Source organism: Oryzias latipes, chromosome 5 (assembly GCF_002234675.1).
Source record: "Oryzias latipes chromosome 5, ASM223467v1".
NCBI classification, from domain to species: Eukaryota; Metazoa; Chordata; class Actinopteri; order Beloniformes; family Adrianichthyidae; genus Oryzias; species Oryzias latipes.
The window spans coordinates 28,641,326-28,661,412 of record NC_019863.2 but is presented as its reverse complement, the minus strand read 5'-3'; the positions used below and the strand labels follow the sequence as shown (position 1 = coordinate 28,661,412).

The window sequence follows — 20,087 nt, the reverse complement described above, 5'->3', positions numbered from 1 at the left end:
ATGCATTGAATAAAAATAAGGAAAAATTTGCATAAATTTAAGAAGAAAAAAACTGTAATTAAACATGATCATAATTAGATATTTTTGCAATGATGCCTGCAGTACACAACAGATTCACATTAGATTCATTACATAGGATTATAAACTAAAGTCAAGTAGAGTTTGATTTATTGCTTGAAAAGAAATGGGAAGAAGCATGTTTATAATTCCCACTCCAACTGAGCTAAAGATATGTTTTGCAGTTAAATTTTTTTTAATAAAAATAGGCTGCTGCAAACATAAGTACATTTTCTATAACGTTTTTTATTGTATTTTAATGTTTTTTTAACAAACTAAAAATTACAGGATTGAAGATACGTAAAGTAATTTAATTTTTAAGGCACATTTATCTCATTTGTCAAAGGTAATCCTGTTTTATTAACACCAATGCAGTTTGCTTTTCTTTATTTCACTTTTGAGAAGTTTTTTTTTGTTCTAGTATAACTTTGTAAATGTCTCTATCATAATTAAGAGTGAATATGGTAGTCCAAGAATAAAACTTAAAGAAAACAGTCACCTTTTTCCTCCATTTTGTTTTCAGATATGTAATTTATTGTATCTATGATTAGTTGTTGTCTGTTCAACTGCTGTTTCATATACCAATGTTTATATCTGGGTGTGCTGTGTGCTAAGAAAGAACGAAACAAGCAGCATGTTTGTTTAAAGCCCAATAACTCTGATTATCTAGAATCAACAAAACAAGACCAAAAAAGAGAACAATGCAAACTTTATTAAAACTTTACAAAGAGTTTTTGTACCAGAAAACCAATAAGTTCACAGATCTGGAGAAACAGTGCAAAAACAAGTAGTTGAATCCAGTAAATAACTGGCTTGCTTATTCTGACCATTGTTTAAATGAGAAAGCCTTTGTTTTATGAGTTTTGTTGACTGAGAAATGTCCCTTAATTGAGAAAATGCCTCAACATGAAGCCTGTCGTATGTTGATAATAGCTTATCTACTGGAATACTGCTTCTGCTGATGGGAGAAAACAAAACCTGAATGTTGGCAAAAATCCAGATCTTGCACTGCTAGAAGCTGAAATGTCGGCAAAAGGAAAAAACATGCAAAATCTTTTTAATCTAATAAAATATAATTATAAACCAGACGTAGCCAGATCTGCTAATCTGTTACTGTAATACTGGAACTGCCAAGAGATTATACATCATAGAGAAACCATACCATAACCAGTATGAGTCTGTTTACAGAAATAATTGCCTTGTTCTTTTCACAGTTATTACTTTAATGATTATGATCATTGAGAAAATATATAATATCTTTGTCCACAGATAAAGGACATGCCAGGAAAAAAAAACCCAAAACAAAAACATTAAAAACATGGTACCTTATGTTAATAAAAGTAACAAACAGTTCAAGTACAGGCTTGTGTTTGCATCATCTTCATATACGTACTGGTAAAATGCAGGGCTAAAGTCAGGTTTCCCCTTTTCAGAAATCCAGGGGCAAAAGTGCTTTGGCAACAATTCAAGTCTTTCCTTTTCGCCGCACATGCAGGAGAGCAGAGGAAACTGGCTGCTAATGTAGTTTGCAACCAGTTTCATGTACTATAAAAACCAAAACCTAACAAGCTTTGCTCTTGATCTTGGCCGTACTTTCCATCAGTCATATTCACATATTCTGACCAGAAACGTCCCGAACGGCACATGTTCAGATCCGTCTGTGTTTCCCCTTAAATGGTTTCACAATCTGGCCACAATAAAAACAAAAATACCTTGTATAACTTGTATTATGTATGTATTACAAATAAATGTACCATTTAACAAAAGTTTAATAAATCTCAGCCAATTAAGTCATAATTGCAATTTCAATGAATCTTTTTTTGTAGTATTAGTTCTATGCAATTTCCTTAACAATTATAAGCTAAAGTTTACCTTTGTTTACTCACGAAAAAAGTGGTTTTAACTTAGAATGTTGTAAAAAGAAATATGGGAAAATGTGTGTTTTCTTTAAATAAAAAAATTGCTTGTTGGCGCATGATAAAAATAAAAGATCTGTATGAGATTTGAGGATGTATATTGTCTGTTTTTTAATAAATGCAGATTTTTGAAAAAAACGAACAAACATTTCAGTCTTAATAAAGGCTGATAAATGATGAGATGTTTTGGCACTCATGCCTTATTTGATTGTCATTTTATGTTTGTTAAAATTCTTTTAAATGTGTTTTAGAAATAAAATAATATTTTTGGGCTATTTGAGTTTTTGCTAATGCAACATGCTAACTTCTGGATTAAAAAACAAAACAAAAAAACAAACAATTGTTCTAAATTTATTTAGGATATACGTCATAAAGAAACCCCAAAGATGAGCTTATAATAGGCCTGGAAACAAAGAGCAATTTTTTGATTCCTCTTTTAGTGAATGGTGGGATTGATCTTAATGGCCCACAATGCACAAAAACACAACTATTTATATATGGGAAAAACTAAAAATTCAAATTGTGTTCTGTAATATACCCGTCTTTTAGCCCCACATGTTCCATTCATTGTTTGCATAGTGAGCAGTGCATCTTTTTTCTGCAAGCCAACAAGGGAAATAAAATTCTCTTCCACCCTTAATGTTGTTTCCAGAACTTTCTGTGGCCAAAACAAACATGAGTTCTCAAGTCAGCCCTGTTGTGCTAAATTTGCCCCCACCCTTTTAAAATAGCCTGTTTGTAAAACCTAAAACAAGAAGAGTCCTTCCACCACGTCAGGGCAGGTACACGGATGTTAGTCAGCATGTGGGAGCAACAGGAATGCTCAGTCATCAGGAAAGCTGGTAAAAATCCTAATCTAACAGGTCCTGAGGGGGGAAACAAATCCAAAGTTATATCTTTCTTTTCCAATAGAGCCAAAACAACTGTTAACGTTACACCACCAACCTGATCTGAGTCTTCGTTGAACTGAGCCTTTGCAGTTTCCATGTACTGGGTGTCCACATCATCAACTCCTTCAATTTTGTTTGCTTCCACGCTTTCTCGCATTACAGAGTATCTGTGCACGAGGAACCTGAGGATGACGAACAGTTGACACATAGAACTCACTGAAGATCGACAGAAAAACTCAAAATGCGAGTTCTGAGGTAAAAACGAAAAAAACCCAAACAATTCACTGACCGGCCTCCACAAACGTATTTCTTTACCAGCCAAACTCCAGCCAGAGCACTCGTCAGGAGTATCGCTATGACGACCATCGCAATGGCAACGGCGTTCAGTGAACTGTTGTCGGTCTGCTGGGAGGAACATCCTTAATTGTATGGACATTAAATAATGGTAAACATGGCGGATGCATTACTAGTTATTGGGTCATAAGGGATGAAAACAGAGCTGAATTCATTCAGGAATGGATTCACTCAAATCGTTTTTGGTCATGTAAAAACTGGCTGGTTGGTTATTAAAGCACCACTGACCAGAAAGTTTGGATGTAGAGCATCACTAGTGCAAATCTTTCCGAGGTCAGTCTCCTTCCTGGTGGGCTGAAAGCCTCCTTCACACTGGTTACCTGGAATTTTCCTGTACCTAAAAACAGAGACCGTCAACTGCTGAAACCTGCTTTAGGTCTCGGTTTCTTCACGGAAACGGCAATCGCCCTTACCCACTGGTCTGCAGCTGTTCAGCGGTGTCATTTAAACAGAACTCCAGAGCGCGGCCCTTCACCTCTTCCTGCATCACACACTCGCTGCTGTTCTCCGGTCGGTAAAACCCAAAGTCGCTGTAACACAAAACCACACCAGTTCCACACAGATTTACAGATCACAGTTCTATTTATTCATGAAATAATAATAAAGCCTTTTTTTCCCTAAAGAAAAATTGATTTCAGTTATAATGTGACAGAAATCACTTTATGTCCGTCGATCTATTGGAGCCATCAGAAAATGAAAATAAAAATTATCCCTCCGACAAATTTCATAGCATCATTACCAAACCAAATGGAGCGGTGGGCGTACAGTAAGTTTGTGATCTTACTGTAACACAGATGCATTTGCATATCACATCGTCTGTTTACAATGTAGCAGAAATGACACAAACACCCCCATTAATGTAGTTTTCATTCAAAATGTAAAGTTTCAAAAGTTTCAAAAGCACTAAAACAAACAAGAGTAACCACACCTAATTGTGACAACCCTTGGAATAAATCCTTGAAACATAAGTGGAGCTTTGCCTGTTTTTTTCACAATATTTTGTTCTTTGTTATAAACCTTTAAACTGCTAAATCTTGATTAGTGTGATTTGTGCAGTATAAATTAAAAATTATTATACAGAATATAGGTTTTTGGATAATCATTGTTTAATATAATGAAAACTATCTGTTAAAAAAAAGAAGCTGGGGTTGTACTAAAGAGATTTAAATCAAATGTTGCAATTATTCCTATTATTTCATATTTAATCCTTCTAATGCATTTGATTTAAAAGCAATGAACAAAAAGTCTACATTACAATTCAAGACTACGGTCACATATTCCAAAATGCCAGTTTTTCAGTAAACTCAGCTTGTGGCTGTCCTCCAGCATTTGTATTTGGGAGGTGGAAGTCGCATTTTTACACGGCGCGGTGGCCATGGAGGTTTTAAGAAAAAGTTTTACATTTTTACAGACGGACAATTGTTTGACATCAGCCAGTCGCCGCCTGGGCACATATTGAGGTCGTGCGGTGGCAGTCCAGTGACAAGCGGGTGGCAGGAAGGCAGCAGAGTGACGGACAGGAGAGTCTTCAGGGTCCCCAAAAACGTCTACAGATCAGTTGATTTCAGACTGCCACTCTCCAAACGTGCTGCCGTCCCACTGCCACCATCTAATTGTTAGAAATCATACGGTAGCAGCGGGTGCACCGGACAAGGGCTGTTGACATTAGCCAGGGGGGCGATCCCAGGCACCGTGGGTCCTGCAAAAAAATGGGGAGACTCTTCATCCAATGAGGACTCTTGCTGTGGGTGGACCGCTTGGACCTTGGTTTTGGGCGCTGGGGCGTTGCCCTCGCTGGGTTTCCTGAGAGGCATGTTGTCTAAAAATGTGTAAATTGGTAAGGCTATATTGTTTGCTCAAAATCTGAGATCCGAATGAGCGTTGGTGCAGAATGGCCCACTTTTTATATACCCCCTGACAACTGGGCAGATGGCGACCGGTGGCGTTTGATGTGGACGGCTGCCATCTAGACATATTTACACATCGTCCAATCAGAACTGCTGCCGGCTGACAATCCGGCTGCCATTAGCCGATTTCGTAATGACGTCATCTCCGCCTGACTGCCGCCGTTTACTTTTGTGAGCACGCCAACGATTTACAAAGAAAAAAAAAAATAGGGTTGCGGCATAAAATCTTGAAGCTTCTGCCGATGCATTCCCATCGCTCAGCGGCAGCTGTATTTGTAGATGTAGCATAAGCGTGCTAAATATACATACGTGTTCCTCCAAAGAGACCCGAGAACAAAATGAAGTAAACTTTTCATCTAATGTGAAAAGTTTCTGCTGCATAAAAGGAGAAAGTCCAAACAAGAGGGCCTACCAGTGATAATCCACCTCTGTACACAGACAGGGGGACGGCTTCCTTCTGACCACAAAGTCTCTCCCATTCCAGCAGACGGAGTCTTTCCTCAAACGCAGGAGGGTCTCCTTATATCCCAGCACACAGCCATCGCTCGATCCGCTTCGGTCTGCAGAATGAGCCAGCCACTCCACGTAGTCCCCGTCATCACCTGCAGAGCCACACCGGTCAGGACTCCTATGCAACTATCAAAACGTGCGCTCATCACTTTCCTCGTGTACTCACAGTCCCTGGTGAGAAGCTTTTTGAAGTCTATGGTGACCACCACCCATTTACTGAAGTCATTCCTGTAGCCCCACAGGCTGACGTTCATGGAGCGAGAGCCGGGCTCGCTGTCCATGCCGCTGAAGTGTAACGGGTCGTTGGTGAAGTTGTACGTGTGCCAGCACTGGCCTTCATCTGTGGAGAATCTGCACATATGCATGAGAACATGAGAACTTCACAACAATACAAAAAAGTCAAAAAATACAGGACAAGTTAATACTTTATTTGGTTGACTAGGGCGTTGGTGTGTTCCACTGCTACCAGCAGGCCTCCAGAGTCCAGTATGGCATAGTGATGGGGGCCCTTGAGAGCCAGCATCCACGTGTAGCCCCCATCGTCGGACACATACACGTCAGGGAAGAGAGTGGACTCTGCGTCTCCGAGGCTGCCTAGAGACAGGAGGGGAGTGTGGTTCAGGAAAAATTTGGAGAGCATCTGCGGTCAGAGATCTCTGTATGGTTTTGTTGCTTTGGTTACCGTGGGCTAGGATGAGGCCCACGGCATTGGGCTGGGACAGAGGCAGCATGGGGACGTTCATCTTCATGGTGGTGCTGTAAGAGGCGTGGATATGAAGTCTGCACTGTAACGAGAAAAGCAGTGGCATGAATGGATGAGATCAAACTGAGCAAACAAGACTGTGGCCGTGTCCGAATTCCCACCCTAACCCCTAACTACCAAAAAAAACGATATAGTGCGGCACTATGTAGTGCCCTGAATTTTAAAAGCAATTCGGACACCATGCTCACTACTTTTTAAAATTTATTCTTTTTTTTTTTAACAGTGGATATGACATCATCGATTTCACAAAGTTAAAATCTCATTGATATGAGCATTTTGCAAGGATTATTTATGAGTCCACTGTCTTCGGAAGATAAAAATGCTCAAGGTTTATAGAAAAAAATACATTTAAATACATTTTTTTGGCATAAATTGTTCAGAAGCAATGCATTGTGGTCTACAGTCGCCAATTTATTGAGCATCGATGAACACTGGTTTTTCGAAGAGACTTCTGGGACATTTCTAGGGCACTCGATTTTGGAATTGTAGATTCGGACATCACTACAAAATGGCAAACGCACTATAGAGTGCACTATGTAGTGAGTAGGAATGGGATTCGGATACAACCAACAAGAGGAGAGCATGTTTGAGGGGAAAAGATGTCTCACTGTGTTGGCTCTGTTGGTTGAAGTGTCAGAGCCACACTGACTGTTCTCAGGTCTGCGCAGGGTCTGCCACTTTGCCCCCTGGTCATACGTGATTACCGTCTCCACCACACCATCTGCACCGAGAGCACAACAGAGTCTGTAAAGACCATTCTGAAGAGTTCCAGAAACAGTCGATTGTTGACTTTGCACTGAAAAACCGATAGTTTTAAAGACCCACTTCAATGAAAACGCATATGTTCCTTTGGCATGTTTCTGATGATGGAGGAAAAATATTTAAAAAAATAATTAAGCTTAAAATTGCATTTCTAAGTGTTTCTTTATTCAAATCGTTGTGAATCAGGAGCAGACGAAAAATGCAGTTTGAAAAAGATCTTATTTGTGACGTAGAAAATACGCTGGGCTGGCCGCAGGCTCCCTGCTGTGCTCCATTCTGATGCACCCACTTGTAGACAAACAGATTCATGTTTTCCTCGTCTGAGCTGACAATACTGCTCGCCATTTCTGTTGCACCTGGAAAAGTTGGGTTGGATGTGTGAAGGAATGAAAGCTAGTGGGAGGCTCACCCTCTGTGAGGATGCTGGTCAGGTAGACACCCCTGAGCGAGGAGATGGTGGTGAAGTCGGTGTCACTTCCTGTGGTTGTGTAGAGGTGGCGCTCCAGAGACTTGGAGAAGACAATTCCTCTGTCGTCCGACACGTAGATAGTTCCTATCCCAGTGTCTGTTCAACAGAGCACACACACATTTTCACAGCTTTGGTTAATTGGATAATTCTTTGGCTTCTGTTGACTCTCTGTAATCTAAATTCTAGTGCTACCTCTAATCTCCTGTAAATCTAAAGCAAAACAGAACTGTCAGATGATGGTTTGGTTTTAAAAAGGATATTTGTCATGCAAAGGATGATTTTACATTGAATTTTCCTGCTTTTAAACTCTCTGATTCTGGTCTTAATGTATGTCACAAAGTGAAATATCTTAGACATATCATCAATGATAAATTTACCGATGATGATATCTACAGACAACTGTGTGTTTTATATGCTCAAGCAGACATGCTTAAAATGAGTCTATTCAAAACTTACTGCACTCCATTGTATACTGCCCACCTGTGGACCAACTACAGGGCATCCAGCAGGAGGAGGCTGCAGGTAGCCTATACTGACGCCTAAAAGATTTGATCCCAACTGCCACGGTGGTGCAGCGCAATACTAGTTAATACTCTCCAAGCTTTGTTGAGACATTTTATCTATGGTTTTATTTATCGTCTTCAAATAACTTTGACCAATGTAAGGTACAGCACTTTTAGATACCAATCCCCTATTTGGAGGTTTTGGTACGGTCGCCTTTTTTAAACTTCTAAGTTTCTTAGTCAGCAATAGTTTTAGTCTATTTTTAAGTTTATGATACTTATCACCGTATTATATTTGTACTATCATGAATGTTTTTTTTCTCCTTAAGTCTTTTATGTGTTTTGTATGTATTGTGGCAAATGGACTTTGAGTCTGTAATAATAAATATTCTTCTTCTCGTTGTGAGCCCTTGTCATTGACAAAATGCATCCCCATGTTTGGTTTAGCCTCATTTGCTGAATAAACTTTACATTTAATTCAAATACTGCAGAATGCAGTAAGCTGGGAGCTCTAATAGGGGTCTTCTTGGGTCATACATGTAGATCAATTCTACAACCCCAACTTCCCTCTTGAAATGTCTCTAAAATTTAGAGCAAAACCAAAAAAGGAATCACAGCAAAACTGCACTGTAGTCATGCTGTTGCGCTTCGAACGCTGCATCTTTGTTGTTGTTGTTGCTGGTGCTCTAACCTCCAGGGTCGTCCACATGCATGAATATCATGTCCTGATTGGCAGCAAGAAAAGAATAAAACTGCTGGTTGGTTGCAGTCGGAAGCTGAGCCATGTTCCAGTGCCCTCCTCCATCCACAGACACATGGATTGTGCGCTCTGTGCCCTAAATCACACAGAAATTCATTCATTATATTTTTGCAGCATATCAATAATTCTATTTGCTCCACAGACATAAAAACATCATAGCATGGCAAGCCTTGTTTAAAAACCCTAACCAAAACAAAAGCATCACATTATATTAATAATAATAATAATAATTATTATAAATATTTTTTATTAATTATTATTATTTCTTATTTGAAGCATTAAATTATATGGTGTTGGAACCACAATAATTAATGAGGCAATACATGAAATAAAAGTCTGTTTGAATATTTAATTAAGTTAAAATCTGTCCAATGGTTGATGAACGACTCATTCTGATGCCTCTTTTTTTGTCAAATGGAAGTAAAAGATTTCATTTATCACAGTCGCAACAGGGAGAGATGAAAAGTTCATGAAACCTTTTACATTTTACAAATATTCGGATTAATTTATTAAATCCTATTTGTAAGAATCCAAAGCAGACCCCTTTTTAAGTCCCGCTCCAATCATCCTTGATCTACTGTAAAAGCATTCCCGGTGATCCTTTCTTGATGATCAGGCAGTTTTTAGCCGAAACCAAAAACCCTCGGACATTTTCTAGCCAGAATTTCTACAAAACCGAAGGAGGTCATTAGAAATTCCCCTCTGACTTGGTGGCACGGAGCAATTCTGCCCCTCCCATTCCTCTCCCCGCTACCGAGAGCTCTGTTTACATGCTCTCCCACTAGCTTACAGCCCTTTGATGATTCTCAATGATTTGAATAAAGAAATACTCAGAAATGCAAATTTTAAGCCTTAATTTTCTTAATACATGTCCATTATCAGAAAAATGTTAAAAACACCCAAAACACCGTTTCCATTGGAGTGGGTCTTTAACACCTGAGGAGGGGGGTCACTTTAGATGAGCACAAAGTGATTAAAAGTTGGAGAACCTTGTGATTATCTGTTTCTTAGCAAACAGTAGGAGGAAGGCAACCTCCCCTCTTCCAGAGCAAAAGCTTTTCTTTTACAACAGCAGACGGGAAAGAGCCTCTCCTATTGGCCGAGATGTGAGCCATCTGTGTCCCATCAATGCCAGCTGCATTCCCATCAAAATGCAACCATCAACACATTGAAATGTCAAGTATGCTCTCAAGAAGATATTCAGTTACAGATTCCTCATTTATGGCAGTCTTTTTCTTTTTTTTTACTAAAGCAACCAACCCCAGTCTTTAAAGGTTTAAAATACAAAGAAGGGAGGCAGCAAGAGGAAATTTATGATGTTCTGCTGCCAAGTTAAGATGAAAATATGTCTAAAAAATGTAAAATACTCATTTCTTTTGGGACCTAAAATTGGTATAAATAAAAAATAAAACATCTGTGCAATGATTGATGGCTGAGCCATCCTGATACTGTTTTTTTTCTTCCTCACAGTCCTAACAGGAAGCTGTAACACACCGACCGACACAAGCAGCACATACCGTTCCTGTCATGATGGAGGCGAAGACAAACTTTCCTCCCAAAGCAAAGGAGTAAACTCTGGTTGCGATGGTTTGGAAACTTCTGCCGTAGTTGAGGGTTTTCTTTAACTCTAGCATTCCCTTTTCACCTGACGGGAAAAACAACTTGTACTCTGAATCTGAAAAGCGATGCAGATCTCCTCCTCACTTACTGCAGGAGACGTTGTTGCTGGTGGTGAAGTAGATGGTGTTCCTTGAGCTCCTGAGGGTTGAGAAAAAAAAGATCAAGACAGGAATTAAAAGGACAAGACTTTTTCCATTTTTACTGCATCTAAAAGTTGTTTGAGTTCAACTTTAATTAGCAGACATCACATATTATGGTTTTGGTTCCATCAAAGTGGTGTGTGTGTGTGAGAGACCAGAGTGCATATTAACCCCCCCGCCGGCTGTGCTCCAAGCCTGCTGAGGTTTTGTTAGCAGCCAGACGGGACGGCGGTTTTCAAGCTGCGCAGATCAGCTGGATAAGACGCCGTGACTGACTTGTGATTGAATCTGACGGCAACCATCGCCCTGACGGCGGCGCGCTGCCGTGCTTTTCAGGCTGCTGAGGCCTACGACGCAGACGAGGCAGTCTCCTGAGGGCTGTGAACGGCGCTGAGAAAAATCAGCTGGAAAAACACACATTTGTCTTGGAGCAGAAACGTAGCTACAAGTTTTTGGTCCTTATTCAAATAAACCTCACAATTGAAACACACATTGTGGGCAACTTCTGATAAACTTTTCCTACTGTAATATGGGTTTTCCTAAAATCAAACGTATGCAATCAAGACGAAGAATGAAGTTCACGCGTTCTCCAGCGAGCTTTATCTGAACCTCTGGCATCCTTCAACAGCTGCTGAATCTGATTCAGCACCTGAAAAAGATTTAATCTGCTCGTTTTAGCAGCACACAAAACAAATTCCTCATCTTTGTGATGAGACTCAGATCTGAGGCGGTTTTCTCAAAGGAGGGGCGTCCTGGTTTCCACTGTTTTGCTCAAAAATCTTCCTACTTGACTAAACGTGCTTTTGAAATGCTTCCCTGACAGCAGAGATCCTGCAGGACGGCATCTCACAGTTTGGCAGATCGGATTGGTAAAAGAATGCAAGAAGAAAGGGAAATGTTCTGGAGTGTTCTCTGACTGACAGAGATACAAAGCTGTTTAAACTTCTCCATGCAAAAGGGTCCAGGCCACCACGAAAGCCAAAAACTGAAGTTCCAAACGAAACTTAAAAAGTGTCAACATTTTAATTCCCAAAATCCAAGTGGGATTTTAGATTTACCAAGAAAATTATCATGAAATTTTAGAACATTTTCACCACAAAACATACCCAACGTGATGTTTGTTTTTAGTTTAACAGAGATACACCTTATTATTACTATAAAAATCGCATTAACAATGTGCCGAGAAATTCTCACCATCTGACCAAACAAACACTGTCGTGGATTTTTCTCCAGGTGGCGCCAAAGTCTTCTGACAGCCAAAGGTCCAGCTAGAGGAAAAATACTCAGTCAATGAAAGAATTGGGTGTTTATTTTAGCGTCCACTTGGCAAATAAAGCCCATTTTTTCTTGTTCTGGAGCGTTTGGTGGAGCTCTGCTGACCCTGATACTGAGCGTCAGGAGGGTGTTGGAGTCCTCGGGGTTGAAGAGCATTTGAATCAGAGGCTCAAACGGTAGATCGCTCTGCGCAAAGGACAGGCCGAAGTCCCGAGAGCGAAAGAGCCGAAAGCGTCCAAACCCAGACACGTCACCGGTCAGGAGCACCTGAAAGCAGAACGTCGTGACATCATCGGTCAGAACAAATATGTTGCTCGTAAGCAGTTTTTTTTTTAATCCTTTTACTCTTGATATATAACTAAACTAACTTACTAGTAACTTTAAATCAACAAATCTTGAATATCTTGATTAATTTGATGCTAAATAAATCTTATATTAGGTAATATCTCTAATGAAACCGCATTTTCTTTACTTCATATTCTATTGGTGTTCTATTACTATTTTTACTATTTCTATTACTATTGCTATATTATTCTATTACTTCAAATTCTATTTTTAGCCGACGTTTTATTTGTGATGGTCTTATTTCAAGGAACAGATTTGGGGAAAACTAGAAAGTTTCATTTGACTCCAAAACACAGCAAACTAAATTATTTTAACGTTTATTTGCTCTACACTTTCCAAGCGCTTCTTAAAATCAGCATTCAAGATCTTTTTTGTCTGATTAAGAGCTAGGATCTAATTATACGGACATTGTTTTTCAAATGAGTCAAAATACTTTTGCTCAATGATCTTGACAACAGAAAAAATTTATTTTTAAGACTCAAAAACACGTTGATTTTTGGTTTCACTTTTAAGGATGTTTTTTTTTATTCAATAAGTGTTGACAAGTTAGGGTGGCATTCATCAACATTATTTTGAAAAGAAGGAATTAGATTTATGTTCCAAGAGAAAGTGCTAGTTTTAAATTTATGAGGATTTATTAAGATTGGCCAACTTTTACTCAGGTATTATTCTCATTTTGTTCTTGTTTTGTTCTAAAATGAGTCATTTCCACTTATCACTCTAGTTTTCTGTCACCGACTTTAAATTGAACTACAATTAGGAACATAAAAATAAATAAAAAAATACAAACTATTTGCTTAGAAATAGCAAAAACACACTTATTACTGGGTTGTATTTTACATTTTTAGCTTATTTTTGTCCTTATTGAATGCTTTTGTGGAACTCCTTGTTTTTAGATTTGGATATCTTGTTAAGTAAAAACGACTTGCTGCATGGAAAGATAGTTTTACTTCTTTTTCTAATGATTTTTCTTCAAAAGATTATTGTTCTCCCATTTTCAAACTACCTTTTTTTGCAGTATACATATCATTTATAAGACAAATTTATGTTAAAATGTGTAACTCTAGTCTTATGATTATAGTTAAAAACTAATTGAACTGTAGTAGCATCAAAAGTAGGATATTTTAGGGGATAAAGTGTATAAAACCTACTGTAAAAGATATAGAACTCTTTTTTAAGCATCCCTCACTTATTTTAAGACATAATATTTCCAATTATCAGAGCAAATGACTTGAGTGCTTAAAGCTAATTTTCAGATTTAATTTTGTCTTAAAAGGCCAGGACATTACTACTTATTATCAGTAATCTTATTAAACAAAATTCTGCTAGTTCCAGTTCAGATTTTCTCACTTATAACCAGAAATAAAACTCCAGAATCCTGGTTTTGAAAAGGAAATTAATTGAAATGCCATTACAAATAGATCTAAAAGTAGGCAGCTATTACATTTTTTCTTTTTCTTTGCCTACATTCAGTGACTGTCCTGAAAAAAGCTCACCTTCCCAGAGTGATCCGGACTGACGGAGATGCCAAACTCTGACTGAATGAAGGTGTGGTTGATCCGGTCAGTCACATCTCGGAAGGTTTTCCCGTAGTCTTCACTGACACACAGACAGGCTGGCACTTAATCACTCAAAACCCTCCACTGTCAAATGTCTCTGCGCTTCACAGGCACGCATTCCTCACCTCCTGTAGAGGTTCGACTGGCCAAAGCGCATCAGCAGGAACGGCGCGTGAAAAGTCGTCAGCACCAGCAGAACCTGCAAGAGAAGGGCATCTCAAGTCTGGAAGAGCATCCCTTTTCTCCCACTGCAAAGCAAATAAACCAACGTACCCCTGTTCCATCTCCCACCCAGGCCAGCGACAGCGACCCCGCTGTCCGCACTTTGAACATGAACTGAAACAGAAGAAAGCAGGCAGACCTTCACACACAAACACTTAAGAACAGTGCAGGAGAGCAGGGGGGGGGGGGGGGGGGGTTCCTGTGCTTCGGATACAACAAGAGAGAGAACAGAACGTCCACACTGACCAAGGTTTCTCAGCCATTTGGATGCACTCTGCATGTGTGACCTACATTCCTGCCTAAATCACAAAACCAAAGTCAGAAAAAAGCTACAGAAGCCTGTTTTCTACTCAAAACATGGACAAAAAGGTCACATTACTGTTCACGTGAGTTCAAAATGTGCAAATTATGTGGATGTGTTCACCACAACCAGCATTCCCATCAGTTCAGTGTGGCATGGTGTGCTCTGACAGCCACAGGCCTCACCGTCCGGACCCACAGGAAGGACTCTGCCTTCTCGTCTTCAGCCAGAGGAGCGGAGGTGTTTACAAGGTGAGCCCAGCTCTGCGGAGAACAGAAAAGGCCTGTCGCTTTCCCGCTGGAAACTCCTTGTAAACAAGCCCGCTGGGAAGTTGCCTGCTCCTGGCTGTCCAGCCCGGTGAACAAGAGTTTCCGTCTCCTCGGCATCAGTCACCTCACCACGCTCTCCCGCCATCCATCTGGAGTCTTTTTAACCCCTATAGGACTTGTTCTGTTTCTAGCCTTCTGTCCAATCTGTTGAGCAAAATAAAAAATCCTGTTCTGTACTGTTCGACGGTTTAGTGGAGCTTTTCTAGGTCCTGATTATCTTTTAAAGACCCACTCCAATAAAAATGGGGTTTTCCACGTGTTCTTGTGGCATTTTCATGGACATTTATAAATACACTTACGCTTAAAATGGTTAAAATCTTTATGAATCAGGAGCAGACACACAAAAAAATGTGCTGCTCCATGCGCCGCTCCATTCTGATGCATCAGACAAACTTGCAGACAACTAGATCCATGTACGTCATTGCTTTCCATGTCTGGCATCTGCCTCCCATTTGTATATCTGAATAGCTCCAGTGTTGCAGTGATAATGAAGGGCTGTGATTTAGTGGGAGAGAGTGTAAACTGATTGGTGACGGGAAGTGGGGATGGGCTTACTCCATGGCAACGGTTCACAATGAGCTCAATGATCAGAAACTATGTCCTAGAAAACTAAACCGGTTTTTAGATTTAGACTGAAAACGGCATAATAACAATGAAAACACTGGGAACTCTTTGAAAGCAGATCAAAAGCTGATTGGAGTGGGATTTGAACCAACATGGCTTCTGTGGGTCAGAACATTCACTCATTCATCTTCTAAACCCGTTTTTCTCCCTTTCGGGGGTCGCAGGGCTGCCAGAGCCTTTCCTGGCCACACCCTGGACAGGACGCCAGTGGGACACCACAATCACACACCCAGACACACTCGCATTCACACCTAAGGACAACTTAGAGTAACCAATTCACCTATGAAGCATGTTTTGGACAGTGGGAGGAAAACAGATAGGCCCCAATTGGTGATTCGGTTTCAGGATTTTAAGCGGGGCCTTCTTGCTGTAAGGCAAGGACGCTAACCAGCATGCAGTCCTGGTAAGAACAGTTACAAAGAAAAGAAAAAAACTTCCCATCAACCCACCCTCCCATTAGGGTAAAAGTCAGTGAAGACTTTGTATTGCTGCATACAGAATGAAGCACATCCCTGTTGGAGGTGTAGTTGTGCCAAACGTCCTGAACTCAATCGAGCCAGCACAAACACTGTTAAGTTCCCAAAAAACTTTTTCTAGCCACTCTGGGTTTGGTCACACCTTTTAGGTTGTGCAGCGCTTCAGAAGCGTCCCACCCTGAGGCAGAAGCGAGGGCTGGGGCGCCAAAACTCAGCTAAACGGCCGTTTTTGCTGCACCGCTGGAGCTGAACCGCGTCCACGTCTGAAGTGAGATCAACCAAAGGTGAAAATGGAGGTCAGACTTTGCAAAAGTCAACTGCTCCTGTGTGTCTGATTGGCAGAAGTCTACCTGAAAGTAAGCGGGACTGCTTTCCTGTTTTTCATGGAGGACCTTCTGCTCATCCGATGCCATTTAGGAAAATGGACACATTACGGCCACAGTTGCACGGAGCCTTCATGTATATTTATGTTTTACCACATGGAGTAAATTTGTGTGTTTCTTGCTTTTGGCTATTTTGAGGTTTTGCTCATGCCCAGATTTTTGACTTCTACAAAAATAAAAATAAAAATAAAAACAAAAAGACAAGATGGCAAGAAAAAGAGGGTTTTTTGTAGGATTTTAGGGAGAAGACGTGGTGTTATCAGCTGTGTAAGCATAAAAACTACTGAGGAGCACAGCTGACTGGAGACATTCAAAACATCTTTGATTCGTAGCAAGGTCTTCCAGCTCACAGCTCAGGAGTAAAATAAAGCAAAGTCATGACATTCCACAGGCAGTGTCAGTTTTTCCTTTCTTTTCTTTTTTTTTAAATGCATGCACATGAAGAGTGCATCCTCCCCGCAAATTGCAGGTTTTTTGTAGCCTAAACATTATTAGTGAAACAGGCCCCACATGTTAGCACTCACGACGTGCAGCAGGATAACAGGTTCAGCTGTGTTGCATTGACGCACTTCTCCACATCTGGCTGTGTGAAACGCCGCCGCTGGCGTGAAGGGCCACAGTCCAAGCAGCAGGACAGCCGAGTCACTAAATACAAGTTTCCCTGCAAACGCGGCAGTGGCCACAAATAAGAGACAAAATGATGGTAACAATGTAAAAATGCCTGACTCAGGACTCGCAGTCCAGACATGACCTCATGCTGTGTCACATGTTCGGCTTTAGAGGCCAGAGCCCCCCCCAGAAGGGCTCCTTTATTCCCGCTCTGCAGCTCACCACCAGCAGACTCTGCACGAACAAACATGCACCCCTGCAGACTCACACAGTTAGGATGTGGGAGCGCGCTGACTCTGAGTGGTCAGATGCCAACACAAAGAGCTCCTTTTTCCCTCTGGCGTTCAGCTTCGACCGTGTTTACACACAGAGGACTTCAAACTCAACGGCTCCTGACAAGAACTTGGACTTGTGCGCCCTAAACGTCCATGCTATTCAAGCACCAATGAACCCTCGACAACTTTTAGGGATGATCTGTGGCTACTTTCCTTTACTTTTTAAGACATAATGTCATAAAAACAGCCTTTTTAAACGGCAGCATTCACAACAGCCAGCGGCTCACATCCCAGCCAAGCAGATCCCCGTCTGCAAGCCCCTGCTTGCTAAAATACTTTGTGGGGACAGTAGAGGGAACTTAACACAATTAGCAAACGAGATCCCAAAATGTATAAAGTTTTACAGCGGGGCTCCTTTATGCAGATTTCTTTCCTTTTTTGTTGTATTTCTTTTAAAAACAAGTCATCATAGCTTAACCCAACTTTACCTTGAATCAATTCTAATGTGGTAATTTATTTTCAAATTAGAAATTGCATCAACTTTTTAGGTCAGATTAAGGGGTTTTATAGTGTCGGAACCCCAAAATGACATTACTGTGACGCTCAGTTGACAGCGACAGAAGTAAAAAGTTGTAATCCGTGCAGTTTTCACTTTCTGCTGTACATGTTTTTTTTTTTTTTTTTGCTGCTGTACGAGATTAGACGTTTTTTTTTGTTTCACCCAGTTAGAGTAAAGCGAGAGCGTAAGAGTCTCTTCCAACAACCCGATCTTAGTTTGTTGCTTTCTGTGCATATCTCTCCCTGAACATCAACAAACCTGTACTTTCCCTCCTCGTGTGGAACGCCACCAAGAAAAGCGAAAAGCTGCAGCGTTCTTTTCTTTTTTTAGGGTTCTTTGAAGTCAGAAAGGGATGAAGGGAAAATAGAGGTCAACAAACAAGTTTCTGAAGCGTCTTGGTCAGCAAATTATTAACATAAAAACAAACTGACCATAATGGACAAAGTTGGACTGTGTTGAGCAGACTAGCAGGGCTAGAACTGCAACCGGAGAAGTGATCTGCCCATTTACACAGACCCAGATCCCAGATCTGTTTGGTCTGATCTTGCTCTGCCAGTTTGATAACAGCGAATCCAGACGAAGCCAGGAAGATAAACATAAGCAGTGCTTGTGAGGGTCTCAAAGGAGCCCCGAAAGGAGGGGAAGAGGAGGAGCAGTGGCGTCTGGAGAGACCCCAAACCCCTCTCCTGCTAAAGGTGTTGAACCGCAGGAAGGATGAAACTTTCACACAAACATTTGATTCTTGAAAATCTCTTTGCACTTTCCAAATTTGTCTCTTAATTTCTACTACTGGTGTGAGAACAACAGAATTTAGTTTCATAATCAGGACAAAAGGGCAGAAATATCTATCTATATATATACAGATAGATCTATCTATATATTTTCAATATGAGAGAAAAAAAAAGTCTAATTTGTGATTGTAAAGGTTAAAAATCTCCATTGATTACTGGCGGTGGTTAAATCCTCCAGTCAGCTTCATCCGAGCGTGGCCTTGGGTAAGCAGGCGTAACGGATGTAACATGGACTGATGACCCACATGCATCCAGACCAATTAAACAACAAAACATGTGGAGCCAGGAACCAAATAACCGTGAGAAAATACAACAGATTGATTAAAAATAGATGATTATTTTTAATTACCGTAACTTTTACACCAGCACTCTACTATTTGCAACTTTGTGCAAAATCTACTCTTGTAAATGCTGAAGTTTATTGAGGTACTTTGGTTTCATGGAATGAAAGTTATCTTTAGGTAATTTTGCCAAAAAGGAAAAGTTTTAGTTGTCCTTATTAAAACCAATAAATAAAATGTTATTAAAGGGCGAACACCACACTGGTTGATCATTAAGCTAATTGGTTTTTCAAAGTAAGAGTTCAATGGCTTCACAGTCACAGAAAGTGAATTCTTCGAATATGATTTTACTACTTTTTAGGTTTTCCATGAATTTTTTTAAGGATTAGCTTTTAAAAAGTGTATTTTTTCTCTCATATAGGTTCATATAATGCATTTCAAATGGATAGATTGAAATGAAAAGTTGAATTTGATGGAAAAACGCGTGGACATGTGTAGACTTAAAGTTTAAAACACACACACACACACACACAAAAAAACCACTAAATTATCAACAGTTTGATCTTCCTGACTCGCTCTGGAGAGAAAACGCTCCCGTCGGTCTACAGTGAGTCACTTACGGTGCTGGTGTGGTTCAGCAGCGCTGCCTCGACTCCCAGCAGAGGCGTGCACGTCTGATCGTTCGGTCCCGCACTGCTTTGCGACAGCAGAACCGAGCTCTCTACAGCAGACCGATCATCGTCATCACCACCAAAGTCCCGCTGAAACCTTTTCAAACCGGACAAGTGCTCCGCGTTCCGAGCATGTCTGCCCGCTGCAGGCCAGATGAACCCCAGCGACAAAATGCAAAGCACCCAAATCATGACCGCCGGAGGGCTTCGAAACTTTGGACACTGAGCGCGAGGCTACTGTCCCACCACTTGACTCCACATGCCCCCCTCATCTCCAAAAGCATCCTCGAAAACATCCCATCGACCGCGGCACGGGATTGGTCGGGACCAGGCATACTCGCAATCGGATTGGACCACATGACTCTTCTTCAACTGAGCTTCACATTCTCACGCTGTTACAGTGACCCCTAGTGGCAGGAGCGCGAATTTGATGACAACGCTCAAGAAAGTGTCACGTAACTTTTTTTTGACGGCTAAATAGCGTTATAAAATCGTTTGTTTACCACTGGAGAAATTATTTTTAAAAGGGTTGGTTTAACCCACTTTAAATTAAAATAGCAAGGACACTAATTTCTAATTGTAGTCTCCACAATAAACTCAGTTTTTTTAACTCATAATCCTGCAGATTCTAAAATCTAAAAAATTGCATTCTCCTGGAGAAATGTTCCAATAAAAAGAAATGCTAAAGTTTATGACTAAAGAAAGCTTTAAAATAGTAAAACTACCTTAAAAAGCT

General features: G+C 40.5%; 1 protein-coding gene across 2 annotated transcripts; it reads right to left on the bottom strand.

The window, feature by feature from the left end:
• Positions 1-747: 747 nt before the first annotated feature.
• Positions 748-19,632, bottom strand: LOC101169531 (sortilin). 2 transcript variants are annotated; one of them, XM_011475533.3, is made up of 20 exons: positions 19,301-19,632; positions 14,104-14,166; positions 13,956-14,029; positions 13,768-13,870; positions 12,032-12,193; positions 11,846-11,919; positions 10,600-10,649; positions 10,409-10,536; positions 8,823-8,967; positions 7,569-7,724; positions 7,006-7,118; positions 6,317-6,419; positions 6,060-6,228; positions 5,801-5,985; positions 5,537-5,726; positions 3,631-3,747; positions 3,446-3,554; positions 3,153-3,268; positions 2,919-3,045; positions 748-2,839 (listed from the first exon to the last, which is right to left on the bottom strand). In XM_011475533.3, exons 1-20 carry the CDS (start codon positions 19,541-19,543, stop codon positions 2,825-2,827), a joined length of 2,442 nt encoding a protein of 813 aa, XP_011473835.1. In that variant the 5' UTR covers positions 19,544-19,632; the 3' UTR covers positions 748-2,824. The 2 variants fall into 2 exon arrangements, with proteins under 2 accessions (XP_011473835.1, XP_004069319.1); XM_004069271.4 differs by having other exon boundaries at positions 3,153-3,265; positions 19,301-19,631.
• Between the last annotated feature and the right edge of the window lie 455 nt (positions 19,633-20,087).

Coding starts and splice junctions, on each gene's coding strand:
- LOC101169531 (XM_011475533.3), bottom strand. CDS start 19,543: ATGATTTGGGTGCTTTGCATTTTGTCGCTGGGGTTCATCTGGCCTGCA. Junction 10,650..11,845: donor AGTGTTTGTTTGGTCAGATG/GTGAGAATTTCT, acceptor CTCAACCCTCAG/GAGCTCAAGGAACACCATCT. Junction 8,968..10,408: donor CCTCCATCATGACAGGAACG/GTATGTGCTGCT, acceptor TGTGTGATTTAG/GGCACAGAGCGCACAATCCA.